The sequence below is a fragment of the Rhamphochromis longiceps genome, linkage group LG18, assembly GCF_057381845.1.
Source record: "Rhamphochromis longiceps isolate RC_006_pf linkage group LG18, R_longiceps_female_GT1.1, whole genome shotgun sequence".
NCBI classification, from domain to species: domain Eukaryota; kingdom Metazoa; phylum Chordata; class Actinopteri; order Cichliformes; family Cichlidae; genus Rhamphochromis; species Rhamphochromis longiceps.
Genome location: NC_140574.1, coordinates 35,236,851 through 35,255,398, shown reverse-complemented (window position 1 = coordinate 35,255,398; position 18,548 = coordinate 35,236,851). Strand labels below are relative to the sequence as shown.

At 40.6% G+C, this 18,548-nt stretch overlaps 1 protein-coding gene across 1 annotated transcript; it reads left to right on the top strand.

The window, feature by feature from the left end:
* The first annotated feature begins 107 nt into the window (after positions 1–107).
* Positions 108–9,558, top strand: cahz (carbonic anhydrase). The gene is made up of 7 exons (XM_085389265.1): positions 108–395; positions 1,611–1,808; positions 3,761–3,879; positions 4,030–4,122; positions 4,216–4,278; positions 4,447–4,602; positions 8,148–9,558. The coding sequence occupies exons 1-7, from the start codon at positions 362–364 to the stop codon at positions 8,265–8,267; spliced, it is 783 nt and encodes a 260-aa protein (XP_085245391.1). The 5' UTR covers positions 108–361; the 3' UTR covers positions 8,268–9,558.
* Positions 9,559–18,548: the final 8,990 nt, after the last annotated feature.

Here is an 18,548-nt window from a genome sequence, read left to right as displayed (position 1 = left end):
ATGTGTGGAGGATGAGCGCGCATCAGGTACTAATCCTTCTCTGCCAGGGGAAGAGAGAGCGGGCTGAAAAATCGCCATCACGTCGTTTCAAAAGTGAGACCCCGCATATCGTGAGGAAAGCAGGGGGGAGGAGAGGCGAGAAGGAGGACTGGGCTAGTAAAGGACGCCACCATCACATCTCTGAATGGCTGCCCTGTTCTCTCTTAAGAAGCGGCAAGCCAAACCCACCGGGGTGAGGACTGACACGGCGTATATAAAGCAACGCAGCGAGTGGTAATTACAGATCACCCTTCGCCTTTTTGTCGTCCGGCAGACTGACGTGGATTAATCAGTACCAGGGTAGCTTACAGTTGGAGCAGCCATGTCTCATGGATGGGGATACGAACCGACCAACGGTGAGGATCTTAGAGCATCCTACCGGGTTTGCTGTAGGAGAGGATGTTGCCCCACTCAACTCCGTTTTCTATATAGTTGTGTAGACAGTGGCATATATTACAAACAACAATTTGTCCATTTTCTATAATAATTTCATTGCTTAAACAATACACCACTGCGGCTAAGCCTGGGGTAGGAGCAGACCTACAGAGACCCTGATCGTTTACAGAAGCTAAGCGTTCTTATTTATTTATTTATTCCTTTATGATTAAACATTAAAACCATAATTGTATTTTAATGAATGGATTTTATTACAGTTTTTTAAATAAAAATAAATATGTAATTTGGTTTGTTTTGATAAGTTAGTTGTTAGTTTTATTAGTTAAGATAACTGTTTCTCTGGGACACATTTTCTGTAATTTTATGTTCAAATAAAAACGGGCTGTTATGTTTTATTTAGTAATATATTTATTTAATTATATATTTATAGAATATATTTTCACTGCCTATAATACCTGGATGTTATAGACAGGAATAAAATGGGAAAATGTTGTGTGTGTGTGTGTATATATATATATATATATATATATATATATATATATATATGTATATATACATATTTTGTACAGTTGAGATTTAGAGCTGAGGACATTTTGGAAGAGACTTATTTCGATAGAATGGCTTTTAAAACTACAATTTATGGATTATAAATAGACTTGACTATTACAACCTTTCATTAGAAATTGTATGAAAGTTTCTGTATCTAACCTACATGTGAGGTATTATCTAGCAATTTATGTGCCAAGTGTAATAGATTTCCAGTACTTACTGTGTTCATACTGTTAGCATTTACCTTGGAAAGAACTCAGATACTTTGAAAGTCATTTGTATCGTATGTATTGTGGTACTGCTGCTTTTATTAACTAAACAACTTCAACATCAAGGTTCTCATTTAGGTCAGTAGCAGTATGATCGTTTAAACGTGTTAATTTTTCAACTCTCTCATAAAGGATGTGAGCACCTTAACCTTGAGACCTTGTACTTGATAAACAGAAATGAGAAATTAAATATAAGTTCTACATTTCTTAGTCGTAAACATCGTATATTTACATTTAACTTCAGTTAGAAAAACCAATAGAAATGGTGCATTTTAAAATTCTCAGTATACTTATGTATAGCATGGAGAGTCATATGTGGAACGTATGTGTGATGTTAACACATGCATGTATTTGCAGGACCTGACACATGGGCTGCAGATTTCCCCATAGCTGATGGGAACAGGCAGTCTCCCATTAACATAATCCCTAAAGAAGCTCATTATGACCCATCTCTGAAGGCTCTGAAAATCAGCTACGACCCCTCAAACACCAAGGGCATTCTGAACAATGGGCACTCCTTCCAGGTGGACTTTGTGGATGACACAGACAGCTCCAGTAAGTACAGAGCCACAAAAAAGATATTCATCTAGTTATTTATGTCTTGTAAGGTGTGGCTAAATCATCAAATAAATGTCTAGATGTCCAATGCAATCTTCTTAATGTTTTGTACAGTTATAAAGCCTTATGGACAAAAGTGTAATGAGTATATAATATTCATTATATTGCAGTTGTGTAGAAGAGGGTCAGAAAATGTGACTCTTTGATTAAAAAATTCTAAAGTGTATGTCATTGTGTTAGTGATGGGATTTCCGGCTCTTTTTAGAGATCCGGCTCTTTCGGTTCGGCTCACTAAAAAGAGCCGGCTCTTTCGGCTCCGAACCGGCTCTTCAGGTTGTTTTGTTGCTTTAATTAATTTATTATTAACAATAATATAAAATTATGCACAAAAGGAATTACTAACGTAAAAACAAGTGGTTTTATTTATATATGTTTATATATAAATATATGCGGTGGCCCCTAGAGACAAAACACGTACAAACTCCAAAACACATTTCTAGCATGAACTGAACTTCCAAAGCAGAGCTACTAGATCACTTAAATTACACAATTGAAAGCATGTGTGTATTGTTTGTGTATTTATACACAGGCACTCATATATATATTCAAATAATTTAAAAAAAAGTTCATTTACCTGTTATTACCACACACCAAATCCGGTCGTTGGTACTTGCTGGCTTGTGTAGCCACAAGATAACAAAGGCTCAACACTGTGCCCAGCATCCTGGAGCACTTCTGTTGTCTTTTGTACGTGTTTTGAGTTTTTATATGCTTCTGAGTTTTTATGTGCTTCGGAGTTTGTACGTGTTTTTACGTGTTTTGGAGTTTGTACGTGTTTTTACGTGTTTTGGAGTTTGTACATGCTTCAGAGTTCGTACGTGATTTGAAGTTTGTATGTGCTTTGTCTCTAGGGGCCACCGTAAATATACTTTTATTTATTCACTCCACATAAAATGTAATAAATAAATCATCTAATACAAAAATCAACTATTCACATTTCAAGTTTTAACTATTTAAATTTTCAGCTTTTTCCTTTCACAAATTTAAAGTGAAAAGAACACAAAACACTGCAAACCACAACACAATTAAATATAAATTATAATATGAAAACTAAAAGAACATGCACATTCTCTGTCATATGGACCTGCATGAATAAACTTTCTCAATCCTTTATCATCTGCAACTGAAAATAGTTGTGGATGATTACTATACCTTTCTAATGTTGTTGTCCCTGCCTCTCTCTCTCTCTCTCCTGCTCTGTTCCTGTGCTACTGAGTGTAACTACCGCCCCTCCCCCCTCTGCCCAGCGTAAAGCACAAGGCTCGCGTGCAGAGTGAAGCGGAAAAAAAGTGCGAGAGAGAGGCTGAGAGAAAGAAAAAAAAAAAACCCCACGTGACGGCTCGCGATAAGGAGCCGGCTCGCGTCGTTCACGTCAAAGAGCCGGCTCTAAGAGCCATTTCGTTCGCGAACGACCCATCACTACATTGTGTACATTTACAGTTGATCCTAGCATTAGTTAGCTTTATCTGTCTTGTTTATGCAGCCACCCCTGCTGTATGTACTGTAGTAGATAAGCGTGATGATGTCAGCATGCAGTTAATCATAATCAGCTCTATTTCATTATCTGCAGGTCAACAGACATCTACAGTACCCCACCCTGTTATACTATACTATACTAGTACTTTTACTGTTCACCTTTTATCCAGTGTACTGCATGTCATTACAAAAGTAAAAGTAAACACAGAATTAAGTCATTCTACTCAGTTCAAAAAGTTCAAAAAAATTGAGAACCAGAAAAGACTTAAAATCCTGTGTTATCCTCATACAGGTCAGACTCTGAAAATCCTGGGTCTTTTGCTTTTTCAATGCTGAATACAAAGATCAACACATGCAACATCTGTCCTTTCCTGACTGTGGCCCCAATGATTATGATGTTCTGTTATTACTAGCCTTGACTGGGGGTCCTATTTCTGGAGTCTACCGCCTGAGGCAGTTTCATTTCCACTGGGGAGGAAGTGACAACAGAGGCTCTGAGCACACTCTCAATGGCATCAAGTTCCCCTGTGAGGTAAAAAGATCTTGACACTGCATAGGATTAAAAACAGTTGCACACAATATGCAACTTGTGGGTCTGTTGTGTAAACAACTATTTAGTTGTTACTTTACTTTCTTCAGCTTTGTGCTTTAATATTTCAACTTTGTTTGATTTTCCTGTTAGCTTCACTTGGTGCACTGGAACACTAAGTACCCCAGTTTTGGAGAGGCAGCTGAAAAGCCTGATGGACTTGCTGTAGTGGGGGTATTTCTAAAGGTGAACCGTCAGAGGCTAAAAAGTTCAAAATGAATAATGTAAAAACAAAAAATGTTAAATATAAAAGTTTGTTATCTTCACATTGTGTTCCAGATTGGTGCTGCCAACCCCCGCCTTCAGAAAGTTCTGGATGCTTTGGATGCCATCAAGAACAAGGTAAAATCAGCTGTCTCAGAATTGGTAAAATACAGGTTTGCTGAAAACAAATGTGCTCGTACTGTTTGTGCAGAGCAGTTTAAAGGCGTTGGAAACTAATGATGCCACTATCATGGTTTTTCTTTTGGTATTTCCTTTCTTCCATTTTCTCTTCCCTCATGCCTACAGGGAAAGCAGACAACCTTTGCTAACTTTGATCCAAGGACTCTTCTTCCTGGTTCCCCGGATTATTGGACCTATGAGGGCTCTTTGACGACTCCTCCCCTCCTGGAGAGTGTCACCTGGATTGTACTTAAGGAGCCAATCAGCGTCAGCCCTGCACAAGTACTTATCTTGGCCCCCAACCCCATCCCTTTCACACACATAGGCAATGTGTAGTTATAACTATTTGATTCAATTCAATTTTATTTATATAGCACTATATCACAACAACAGTCACCCAAGGTTCTTTATATTGTAAGACCCTACAATAACCCTACAATAATACCAAGAAAATCCCAACAATAATATAACCTCAACGAGCAAGCCCTTGGCGACAGTGTTATAAGGGTTTAGGTAGAATGTCAGAGTGTGAGTGTATTAGTCCAAAGAAAATATACACTTTAGTACATGTGCACAAATGTGTACATGCTTTTTAGTCATTTTGTCAGCTGAGAATGCTGAAAGATTTTCACATCAAATAGGAAAGTGAAAGGAAAGTATTAAGCTTCATAGACTCATGAAATCAACACAATTTCATTGTTGTTGATTAAAGAGAACAGGCTGTTTACCTGTTACTCTGTTTTTTACAGTATAATTGTACACACGTTTGTATGACTATACATTTCATTTAGTGGTTGTGCATGGTTTGGGGGGCCAGAATGTTGATCCAAACATTATCACTGTCAAGAGTGTAGTTACAGAAGCCATATCAGACTTAGTAGGGTGGGTCTAAACCTTAAGTAACTGGTGTTTCACTTAGATTACACTGACTGCCTGTATCTCCAGGGCGCAGTTTGCACTCATGAATGTAACCCTCGTGTGACACAAAACTCACACAGAGGTGGCAATAAGCGTTCTCCACTAACATTAAATGTGCTCATACATTTATAAGACACACATACACTCAACAAAAATATAAACGCAACACTTTTGTTTTTGCTCCCATTCCCCATGGGATGGACGTAGAGACCTAAAATTCATTCCAGATACACAATATAACCATCCCTCCCAAACAGTGGTCACAAATCAGTCCAAATGTGTGGTAGTGGGCACATATGCTATATTGAGATAATCCATCCCACCTCACAGGTGTGCCACATCAGGATGCTGATCTGACATCATGAGTAGTGCACAGGTGTACCTCAGACTGCCCACAACAAAAGGCCACCCTGGAATGTGCAGTTTTTTGCGCTATTGGGGGTCTGGGGACCCAGAACCGGTCAGTATCTGGTGTGACCACCATTTGCCTCATGCAGTGCAACACATCGTCGCATGGAGTCTATCAGATTGTCAATTGTGGCCTGTGGAATGTTGGTCCACTCCACTTCAATGGCTGTGCGAGGTTGTTGGATATTCGTGGGAACTGGTACACGCTGTCGTATACGCCGGTCAAGCACATCCCGAACATGCTCAATGGGTGACATGTCCGGTGAGTATGCTGACCATGCAAGAACTGGGACATTCTCAGCTGCCATCTGCCCTGAACAATGTGAACCATGATTCATCCGTGAAGCGCACACCTCTCCAACGTGCCAGACGCCATCGAATGTGAGCATTTGCCCACACAAGTCTGTTACGGCGACGAGCTGGAGTCAGGTCAAGACCCCGATGAGGACGACGGGCATGCAGTTGAGCGTCCCTGAGATGGTTTCTGACAGTTTGTGCAGAAATTGTTTGGTTGTGCAAACCAATTGTTCCAGCAGCTGTCTGGGTGGCTGGTCTCAGATGATCTTGGAGGTGAACCTGCTGGATGTGGAGGTCCTGGGCTGGTGTGGTTACACGAGGTCTGCGGTTGTGAGGCCGGTTGGATGTGCTGCCATATTCTCTGAAACGCCTGTGGAGACGGCTTATGGTTGAGAGCAGGTCAGCCACTAATCAGAAGGTCGGTGGTTCGATCCCAGGCTGCCTCCTGGCTGCATGCCAAATATCCTTGGGCAAGATACTAACCCCATGTTTGCCTACTGGTGGTGGTCAGAGGGCCCGGTGGCGCCAGTGTCCGGCAGCCTCGCCTCTGTCAGTGCGCCCCAGGGCAGCTGTGGCTACAATGTAGCTTGCCATCGCCAGTGTGTGAATGTGTGTGTGAATGGGTGAATGACTGAATGTAGTGTGAAGCGCTTTGGGGTCCTTAGGGACTAGAAAAGCGCTATACAAATGCAGGCCATTTACCATTTGAGAAATGAACATTCAATGCACGGGCGACAGATCTGGTTGACATTCCTGCTGTCAGCATGCCAATTGCACGCTCCCTCATTGCTTGTGGCATCTGTGGCATTTTGCTGTGAGACAAAACTGCACATTCCAGGGTGGCCTTTTGTTGTGGGCAGTCTGAGGTACACCTGTGCACTACTCATGATGTCAGATCAGCATCCTGATGTGGCACACCTGTGAGGTGGGATGGATTATCTCAATATAGCAGATGTGCCCACTACCACACATTTGGACTGATTTGTGACCACTGTTTGGGAGGGATGGTTATATTGTGTATCTGGAATGAATTTTAGGTCTCTACGTCCATCCCATGGGGAATGGGAGCAGTAACAAAGGTGTTGCGTTTATATTTTTGTTGAGTGTATATATAGATATAGTTATTTTCCACAAAGTAGAAATCAGTGCAGCAACACTGAAACACAGTGCAACATGTATTTAGTGACAGATAAAGGGAAACTTTGGCCTGCTAAAGTAAATTCAAGATCACCAGCTAGCTAAAGGCTAAAATAACTATTTCACTCCCAGTGAAATAGTTATTTTAGCAATTTTACTGCTTTCGGCATTTATCTTTCTTTCTTTCTCTCTCTCTCACACACACATACACTGCAGTGAGATTATTCCATGTTGTCTTAGTAATTTAATTGTTTAACATCTTTCATTCCACATTGTAGTCCTAGCACACTGATGTTCAACTAATCCTGTCCTGGGAATCCTGTGAAACAGTGGTGTGAATGTTCTCAGAAAAGTGTATGAAGAAAAGTCCTTTTAGCTTCCGTTTGGTTAAACCAATGCCTTCATCAAATTGGACCAAAAAGCCATTTGACATGATAAGGGAATGCTAAAGAGGAAACTTTTATTGGATGGGCCTCTCCCACATACCAACCACTTGCATGTAACAGTAATTAATGACACTTCAATGGATGTGAGGTGGATGAAACATTATTTCATTAAAAGGTTTATTATTTGCTTATGCATGTATTACTGTTGGGTAGAAGTGCACTGTGAGCGTACATGTAAAATAGGCTGTTTTATATGATACTCAACTGCAAACGTCTTTCTTTCATTTTAAATAAGGTTTAGATGATGATTACAATTTGAAATAGCTGTTTGTTAAATATGTCTGTGTGGGAACATTACGGTGAAATGGTTTTGTTCACCTATAAAAATTTAAAAAGTAATGTACAATCATGTAGTACTTTTTGAAAGGTAGTGTACTTGCTTACTAGATACAGTAACTGGTTACATTGCAACACTGACTTTGTAATTTTGTAAGTTATCAATATAACCAGCCCTTGGTGATACTACAGAGTATACATTCACCTCTCACTTGTAATCTCCTAATCTAATCTGCTTGGTGATGATTGCTAGAAATTGTACTAATGCAACTCCAAAATTCTGCAGAAGTCCATGGAAACATGATCTTTTATTACTCTCCCTTTGTCACTTTCCTTCCTCATTAGATGGCCAAGTTTCGCAGCCTCCTCTTCACCGGAGATGGAGAAGCTCCATGCTACATGGTGGACAACTACCGCCCTCCACAGCCTCTCAAGGGCCGCCTGGTCCGCGCATCCTTCAAATAAGCCCTTCTTCCTTGTCAGATCCTCTTACTCTTTTCTTCTTCTTTTGGTGAACATTCCTGTTCCCTGTGTGCAGGCTTTACTTACTTTATTGTTGCTCTGTTGAAATCACATGGAAAATTGTAACAGCCAATAACAATGATGTAGGACTTCTAGTTAGATTAGATTAAATAGATTTTTTTTGCAGTATCTGCATTTTTAAAACAACAACAACAAACTCTTTCCAAAGTGAATTATTATTTATAAGTAAGTGTCAGTAAACAATAATATCTAATATCTAAACAATAATATATAGTTGTTGTTATCAATTTCATCAAAAAGACACTGTAGACTAGGTTTGCTTTTAATTTGTCATATAAAGCACAAATGATCTTTTCATGAACAGTTTCCTGTTTATGAAGCAAAAGTCTGCTTAATGTTCTTCTTAAAGTCTTCTAAATCTTTCCTCGTGCTTAAACTTTGCCTTTATCAACATTTTGAAGCTTTCTATGAATTGATTGTGTTGTGATTTGTGCTGCAGACAGCTGCTCAGATTGTCAAAGGCTTACCGATGGCTAATTCTGCCACTGGTCAGTAAACCGGTCAGCAAAAACAGGAAGTTACTGAACTTGGATATGACATTCTTCTGTAGTCGTACTCATCATTTTACACACTATACAGCAGTTGGAGCCACCACCTATCAGGTAGTGCTTTTACGTAAGTAGATTTGACTTTTGACCCCCCCATTATGGTACAATAACAGAAGTAAGTCTGTTGTTAAGGACTGTCTAATCTAGCTTTAACCAATAGTACAACCAAAGGCCATGTGCATTCCTGTGGATATGGCTTATCTTCTCAGTGGCACTACAATACATTTTATTTGTGTCATTTAATTTTCTTTTCTTCCTTTTTTTTGGTTTGTTTGTGTACCGGTCACCACAGTGCCTTAACCACGGTCTTGAAGGCTATTTTTCCATTCTTTCTTTTTTTGGTTTGTTTGTTTGTTTGTTTACTGGTCACCACAGTGCCTTAACTGCTGTCTTTAAGACAAATTGGAAAGAAAGTGGCATCATTTTATGGCTATGAGCACTGTTCCTTTTTACTCTTTTTTTCAGTGCCTTTAGCTTATTCTCCATTTAACTAAGCTTAAATAAATAGCAGGTATTTATGAGAGACCAGAGCAATGTAAGTTTTGTTTTTCATATCAATTGTTTTAGGGTGTATCTATAGTAAAACAGGTTTAACTGCTTATAGTCACATTACACGTGTAAATGCCTGTGAGACTCTTTCACTTAATAAATGGAAAAGTGCAACAATTTCAAAAACATATGTATTATTGTCTTATTTCACAGCAATATTTGTTCTTCTTTTGGGAATTAACTGGATTTACTACAGTTCATTTTATATATGCTTGGTTTCCAGAGGAAGACTTATCTTAAAATCTCTTGTTAAAGAATAAAAGTGATCTTCTCACTTGCATCATTTAGCAGGTTTAGTTTTTACTTCTTTAGTAAATTATCAGTGAAGGATCAAGGATTAGCACATAATTTTCTATCACATTCAAAATCAATAGACAATGAATCCTTCTGACTTTGTTAATCTTCCGTATATCTGAAAAAGACAGGCAATAATTGCATCATTTTTGTCAAATATTTTGTCAAGATATCAAAATCCATGCGTCCATTTTGTCCTCCTTATTTGGGTCTGGATTGCTTAGGAAGCAGGCTGAGTGGAGTAGCTCAGGCTTCTCCCTCCCCGGCCACCTCCTGCAGCTCATTCAGGACAATACCAAGCCTTTCCTAGCCAGGAAACGTAATCTCACCAATCTCTCCAGCATGTTCTGGGTCTACAACAGGGCCTGGAACATCTCTCCCTGGAATTTCCCATGAAGCATCCTAACAGCTCCCTGTATGACTTCATCTGGCTCGTTTCAATGTGCAGGAGTAGCATTCTGTCCCAAATCACTGAACTTGTCACGCTTTGTCTAAGAGAAACACCAGCCACCCTTCAGAAGAGCTCATTTCTACCACTTGTAACCACAATCATCAGAGCAGAGCTTGAGATTGAATAATGGATTGGGGCAGTTCCAATCTGTTGTGACGATGAAAAAGCTGAGCATAAATGCAAAGCTGCTGATTTCCGGAGTTACTCGGAAATCTTACAGAGGAGGGGTGTGTTTATACATTAATCAGAAATGGTGTAAAAACTTTATTGTCCGTGAACAGGTGTGTCTGCCGGACATTGAGGTTCTCTCCATGTCTATGAGGCCATACCTGCCGAGGGAATTCCCGCAGACCAGTGTCACTGTTGTGTCCATCATAAAGCGAACCCAAAGATTGCGGCTGACACCATCTCCAACGTTGTGTACTCACTCCGATCTCTCTCTCCTGAGGCCCCTAATATTATTCTGGGGGACTTTAATCACTGTAATTTGAAGAAGACATTGGGCAGTTTCTATCAACATGTGAACACACTTCAATAAAAGTCTGGATCTATGTTATGGTTCCATAAAAGGTGCGCAAACATCTGTGGCAGGCCCCGCCCTCGGATCCTCTGACCACAACACGGTGCATCTCCCGCCAGTTTGTGCTGAGGAGCGAGATGGTGAGGAAACACCACATAAAGGTTTGGAGTAACAACGCCTCTACAGGGATGCTTTGACTGTACTGACTGGTTGGTGTTTGTGGAGTCATCCAGAAACATGAATGAACTGACGGACATTGTCTGCAACTATATCTCCTTTTGTAGAGATATGATTCTTCCTTCCTTCAAGTTGTGCATTTTTTTTCTCTAATAATAAATCAGCTCTTATGAGGCTGATTTATGAAAGGAAGAAAGCTTTTAATTCAATTCAATTCAGTTTTATTTATATAGCGCCAAATCACAACAACAGTCGCCTCAAGTCACTTTATATTGTAAGGTATACAGAGAAAAACCTAACAATCATATGACCCCCTATGAGCAAGCACTTTGGCGACAGTGGGAAGGAAAAACTCCCTTTTAACAGGAAGAAACCTCCGGTAGAACCAGGCTCAGGGAGGTTACGTCCGATTGACGTAACCGGGTGTCATTACTGCTGATGTGAATTAAAATTTTAATGAATTGATGTTTATCCTTAGCCAGCAGTTTTAAATTTCTCTCAGTGTCGCCTGCTCTGGCCCCTGGAAGACAATTGACTATGGTTGCCGATGGGGGCTTCTGTTTAAGACTATGCTTCCTCCTCACCGTCACCCAGCCGCCCTCTTTCCCCAACTGCTTGGGGTCTGCCGGGGGACAGCTAGCGGGGCCTATGCTATCTTCGGCTGCACCAGCTACAGGGGCCTGGCTAGCTACGGGCCTATCAAGGGTGCGAAGCTGAGTCTCCAATTCAGTAATCCTGGCCTCCAGAGCTGCAAATATGCTACATTTGTTACAAGTATCATTACTGCTAAAGGAGTAACTAAACATCTGACACAATGAGCAGGAAAGTGCAGGAGGGACAGGTGAGGAGGCCATGCTGCTAGCGAGTCAGCTATGAGCTAAGCTAAGCTAGCGAAACAGTAAAGACACAGTGAATGAATACTTTGGCACTGAATTAGGGAGTGAGTACACAGAGAGTGTGCTTCGGATGAAGCGCGTGAAGATTATACTATGAAAACAGAAGTTATCTAAAAAATTTTAATTAAATTGCTATGGAAATAATCTATTCAAAAACACCACTGTGTGTTGGAAATAGTGATGGGATTTCCGGCTCTTTTTAGAGAGCCGGCTCTTTCGGCTCGGCTCACTAAAAAGAGCCGGCTCTTTCGGCTCCGAACCGGCTCTTCAGGTTGTTTTGTTGCTTTAATTAATTTATTATTCACAATAATATAAAATTATGCACAAAAGGAATTACTAACGTAAAAAAGTGGTTTTATTTATATATGTTTATATATAAATATATGCGGTGGCCCCTAGAGACAAAATCCTCTATGCTGTTGCATGCTGGGGGAGCAGGCTGAGGGTCGCAGATGCCAACAGACTTAATAAACTAATCCGTAAGGCCAGCAATGTTGTGGGGATGGAGCTGGACACCCTCAAGGTGGTGTCGGAGAGGCGGATGCTGTCCAAGATAAAGACAATGTTGGATAACACCTCCCACCCTCTCCATGACATGTTGGTCAGTCACAGGAGCACGTTCAGTGAGAGACTGAGATTACCGAAAAGCACCACTGAACGACACAGGAAATCTTTCCTGCCTGTGGCCATCTCCCTGTACAACGCATCCACTTAACACACTGTTTACTGCTACAACTACACATGTTTCTTTTCCGACTATTTATTTATGAGTGACTTATGTATGTATGTATATATATGTATATATTGTACTATTCTTAGTGTATTGTCTGTCTTGTCTTAATGTTGGTTTAAAATGGAGCACTGTAACAAAAAATAATTTCCCCCAGGGATCAATAAAGTATTCTGATTCTGATTGATTCTGAAAACACGTACAAACTCCAAAACACATTTCTAGCATGAACTGAACTTCCAAAGCAGAGCGACTAGATCACTTAAATTACACAATTGAAAGCATGTGTGTATTGTTTGTGTATTTATACACAGGCACTCAAATATATTCAAATAATTTAAAAAAAAGTTCATCTACCTGTTACTATCACACACCAAATCCGGTCGTTGGGTACTTGCTGGATTGTGTAGCCACAAGATAACAAAAGCTAAACACTGCGCCCAGCATCCTGGAGCACTTCTGTTGTCTTTTGTAAGTGTTTTGAGTTTTTACGTGCTTCGGAGTTTGTACGTGTTTTTACGTGTTTTGGAGTTTTTACGTGTTTTGGAGTTTGTACATGCTTCAGAGTTCGTACGTGATTTGAAGTTTGTATGTGCTTTGTCTCTAGGGACCACTGTAAATATACTTTTATTTATTCACGCCACATAAAATGTAATAAATAAATCATATAATACAAAAATCAACTATTCACATTTCAACTTTTAACTATTTAAATTTTCAGCTGTTTCCTTTTACAAATTTAAAGTGAAAACAACACAAAACACTGCAAAACACAATTAAATATAAATTATAATATGAAAACAAAAAGAACATGCACATTCTGTCATATGGGCCCGCATGAATCCGCACTTTCTGAATCCTTTATCATCTGCAACCGAAAATAGTTGTGGATGATTACTATACCTTTCTAATGTGACGTTGTTGTCCCTGGCTCTCTTTCTCTCTCTCTGGCTCTGTTCCTGTGCTACTGAGTGTAACTACCGCCCCTCCCCCCTCTGCCCAGCGTAAAGCACAAGGCTCGCGTGCAGAGTGAAGCGGAAAAAAGTGCGAGACAGAGGCTGAGAGAAAAAAAAAAAAAACCCACGAGCCGTCACGGCTCGCGATAAGGAGCCGGCTCTCGTCGTTCACGTCAAAGAGCCGGCTCTAAGAGCCATTTCGTTCGCGAACGACCCATCACTAGTTGGAAAAGGAAGGGATACTCTACCGCAGAGAGAGCAAACACCAACAGCAACACCAACACCAAGTGACAGCGCCACCTGAAGGAGGCCCTTTGAAGGGAATATCTCTAAAGTGAATCTGAGGTGAAGAAAATTAGGAAGGCGATCAGATCCCAAATAAAAAAGCCAAAATAAAATGCAAGCATAAGGTAGAAGTTGAGATGGGGAAGCTATGACTTCCGGGTTGCCTGGGCAGGCATGAAACACATGACTGGTCACTCTCATGTAATAAGTCTCCCTGGTTTTAGCTCAGAATGTCAGTTGGCTAATGAGCTGAAGAGATTTTACTTGAGAATTGATGATAATCATAATTTTAGTAACGCACTGGTTTTGCTAAGAGAGTATTGTAATTTGTCTTTGACCAATACGATCAGACTTTGTAACCTGGTTAAAATGGCTGGTCAGATTTCAGGGAGGTCTCAGGTCCAGCTTGTGGACTTTTATAACAGGCAGGTGCTGAGGAAGGCAGCCTCTTTCATGTTATGTTCAGACAATCCTCTCTTTAATAATTTTCAGCTGCTTCCCTCACGTTGCTGGTATAAAGTGCTTGCAGTGAAGACCAAGAGACAAAGAATGTCTTTTATACCTGCTGCTATTATCATGCTTAATAACACTAAACCATAAGCGTTGTTGCCATCACTACTGCACGTTGCACTTTGTTGATGCTACTAATGAAACTTGGGCCTGTTCTACATTTTTTTTGTTGCTTTTTTGTATATGTGTTGTTTGGTGTGTGTCTGCAAATCAATTTCCCATTGGGGAAAATAAAGTTACCATTGACCATTACCAGTCAGTCTACATTCCTATATTACTTACTTACCCTATAGTCATGAGCTCTGGGTAGTTACATAAAAGAATGAGGATTCCTTGTATCCTTCAAAGCAGATTAGTTTTCTTTGAAGTTTTTCTCATCTAGATTCACTTCTGTCAGTGTGCCCCAGGGCAGCTGTGGCTACATGTAGCTTGCCAACACTGGTGTGTGAATGTGTGTGTGAATGGGTGGATGACTGAATGTAGTGTAAAGCACTTTGGGGTCCATAGGGACTAAGTAAAGCGCTATACAAATACAGGCCATTTATCATTTACCATTTATCCAGATTAGACCAGATACATACAGAGAGGAGGTTGCAACAGAGTCACCAACCTGTCTCTGAATGTGGACAAAACAAAAGAGATGATTTTTGACTTCAGGAGAGCACAGAGAGATCACTGTCCACTTAGCATCAATGGATCCTCTGTGGAGGTCTCCAAGAGCACCAGATTCCTTGGTGCCCACCTGGCGGAGAACCTCTCCTGGTCTCTCAACACCAGCTCCATAACTAAGAAGTTCCAACAGTGTCTCTACTTCCTGCGAAATCTGAGAAAAGCCCATCTCCCTCCATCCATTCTCACCACGTTCTACAGAGGGACTATTGAGAGTGCCCTGAACAGCTGAATCACTGTCTGGTATGATAACTGCACCGTATCGGATCGCAATACCCTACAACGGATAGTGAGAGCAGTTGAGAAGATAATTGGAGCCTCTCTTCCCTCCATCATTGACACTTATAGCACCCGCTCCATCTGCAAAGCCACCAGGATTGTGGAGGACCCACACACCCCTCACACACACTCTTCACCCTGCTACCTTCTGGAAAGAGGTACCAGAGCATCCGGGCCCTCACTGCCAGACTGCAGAACAGTTTCTTCCCCCAAGCTGTCAGACTCCTAAACACTCAGTGACTGGGATGACACACACACACACACACACACACACACACACGCACACGCACACACGCCTTCAGACACCAAGGTCCTTTTTGCACAGTATTTTGCACATTTCCATTGCACTGTCTTGTGTCTGTACCGTCCTGTTCTGTCTATTGCTGCACTGTCTTGTCTTGTTTTTTTGCAATGTTGGAACATTGCACTTTACGTAGTCCTGTGTTTGTCTGTGATATGTCATATGCAGCACCAGGGTCTCAGAGGAACGCTGTCTCGTTTCACTCTGTACTGTACCACTGTACATGGTTGAAATAACAATAAAAGCTACTTGACCTGACTTGACTTGAGATACCCCCAATACAGGAAAGTTTGGAATAGGCTCTCAGTTTAAAAAGTCCAAGTTTATCCTGTCTTATCACCCACAAGGCTATGCAGAGCTTAGATGCAGCCAGAGAGGAGACTCGCTCAGTGTTAACTGCTTTTTTGAAGTTCTTCAAATGTCCATCCTGCTCCCTCTAAAGGCACTGTTGCCTGGCTGTCCTTGCAGGTCAAGTACAATCCTTCTGCCACATTAAAATTTAATGGCCTGGAAAATAGCCCCAAGGATCTGTTCATTTTCAAGGCTAGAGTAAGCTGTAAGGACCCCTGTAGTGATATTATAACAATAGACAGGCTTTTAACTTTTTTGTTTCACAAAGCATGAAAACAGAATGTCTACAATTTAGACGTTTTGAATGCAGGATATTTTATTAAACCAAATTAGCAGGACCAAAGCAAAATCTAAATCAAATAATAATAATCACATAGTAATCACTGTAATCGTTCTTATAATAATAATGGATTGTATTTATATAGCACTTTTCGAGACCCTCGAAACACTTTACAATTCCACTAGTCATTCATACACTGGTGGAGGCAGCTACAGTTGTAGGCACAGCTGCCCTGGGGCAGACTGACAGAAGCAAGGCTGCCATTTCGCGCCATCGGCCCCTCTGGCCAACACCAGTAGGCAGTAGGTGAAGTGTCTTGCCCAAGGACACAACGATTGAGACTGTCCGGGCCGGGGCTCGAACTGGCAACCTTCCGATTACAAGACAAACTGCCAACTCTTGAGCCACGATTGCCACTTATCCAATTAATCTCCTCGTAGTTAATGCTGATTTCTAATACTAATCTGGAGAAGAGTGAGAGTGAGGAAAGCAGGTACACCGATGCACTTATCTCTGTTCTGTGTCGATATAATCCAGAAGGAAACCAGCCAAATCCTTGTAGGTTATAATCCAACATGGCAGAAACGTACATTGTGCTGTAGTGGTATATAAACACATGGGGAGTGCATTACATGAGTACTTCTGTCCCCGTGCATGTCCTGCACCATCCTTGTATATTTCACTGCCACCCATGACTTCCTCATGCAGTAGCAGTTCCATCTAGATGCACAGCATCACAGTGAGGCTCCTTCTTACCTTCTCTATACTTCTCCATCAACACTCTCAAAGCAAACATCTGTAGAGCTCTTTCTCAGCATGAAGCAGCATGAAGCCATACACTGCTCACTGATCTTTAGCTGTCCGTTAACTCCGTGTGTGTTTGAGTACTTGTTTTATTCACCTGTGTGAACACTTGTGCATACACCTGTTCGTGTGATGCACTTGTATTCATAAAGTTTCTCCATGTAAGTGTCTAATAGCCCCCCAGGACATGAAGCAGGCATGGAGGAGATCCAGGCTCCAGACATCCAGAGGCCCCCTAGAGCACAAGAACCCAAGGAGGACCACCGCAGCAGTTGCACCACCCACCTTCAAAAGAGCTGATTGTCTTATCTCGCCTATAACGTGTGTTTGTCTGGTCTTTCTGTGCTCTCTTTTTTCCCTTCACCTACCAATCACTTGTGGCAGATCCCATTATCTCCTTCTGGTTCTGCCAGAAGTTTCTTTTTGTTAAAGGGGAGATTTTCCTTCTCACTATTGCAAAGTGCTCGCTTGCTTGTGTGCTTCCAAGAGATTTCTCCAATACTGTACTTACAGTACACAGTGCCTTGATGACTGTGGTTCTGAAGTTGTGCTACATAAATAAACCTGAATTGAACTGAAATGACAGCAAGACATAGAAGAGGTGTGTGTATACTGGTAATCAGCTCTGAGCCCCTTCTTTCTTCCAGTGGTGATGGAGACCCTGACAGATTAACTCAGGAGAGACAAGAGGGATGAAAGTCAGTAGAAGCAAGACACAATGCAGACAGGTGCAACAGTGATGCAAGGAGCAGAGGTAGTGAGGGTGGACTGCTGTAAATAGTCTCTATTTGAAAATAAATAAAAAGTGTTAAAATGAGATTTTTTCATTTTTTCTGTTTGCTTGTTTTTGTTTTAATGAAATTCTGTTTATGATACTTGTGTAAAGAAATCCTTGTTAAAGATGTTGAAGACCCTGGTTAAGTGTAATAAGAGGCTGTATGGTTTTTCGGTCAACTTGGAGAACATCTGACATAATGCCCCTGAGCTCAGTTTTGATTTGCAAAACTTTCAAGCATTTTTTCCACATAGCATTGTGGGGTATTTTATGTAGAACTGTGACATGAAAAGTCATTTTGGAATCAGGCTGTAACATAAAAAAATGTGGAAAAACTGAAACACCGTAAATATTTGCTGTAGGTCTGTATTTTTTGTTTTCTTCTTAAAGAATAAAATTGTCGTATTTTTTAGACCACATTACGCAAATCAACCACTCCAGAAATACTTTACATTAGAGCAGATCTGTTGCGTTTTCAAAACAAATTTGATTATTTAATTTTATTATTAAACAGCCATTTTGGTCCAGAGAGCCAATTAGTGATCACCTTTATCGATTCGAGTTTTGCCATTACATATTAAGAAACATACAATTTAAAGGTGTTGGCTCACCAGGAAACGAGTTTATCAACATTTATAAATGCAAACATTTTGACTTTTTGGGTAACATTTAAAACAGGGGGCATTAAAAAGCTCATATATAACATGGTTAATAATAACACTTTCATACTTTATAAATGTTGGATTAACTATTTCTAAATTATTATGTCAAGTACAAACCAGTTATTTCGGAGCTAGTAATGGTTAGCAGTGTGATTTAAAAAGTCTA

Bases quoted from the DNA above. Each gene is read 5' to 3' on its own strand.
- cahz (XM_085389265.1), top strand. From the start codon at position 362: ATGTCTCATGGATGGGGATACGAACCGACCAACG. The intron at 4,123-4,215 runs GTGAACCGTCAG...ATTGTGTTCCAG, and splicing joins TAGTGGGGGTATTTCTAAAG to ATTGGTGCTGCCAACCCCCG. The intron at 4,603-8,147 runs GTACTTATCTTG...CTTCCTCATTAG, and splicing joins TCAGCGTCAGCCCTGCACAA to ATGGCCAAGTTTCGCAGCCT.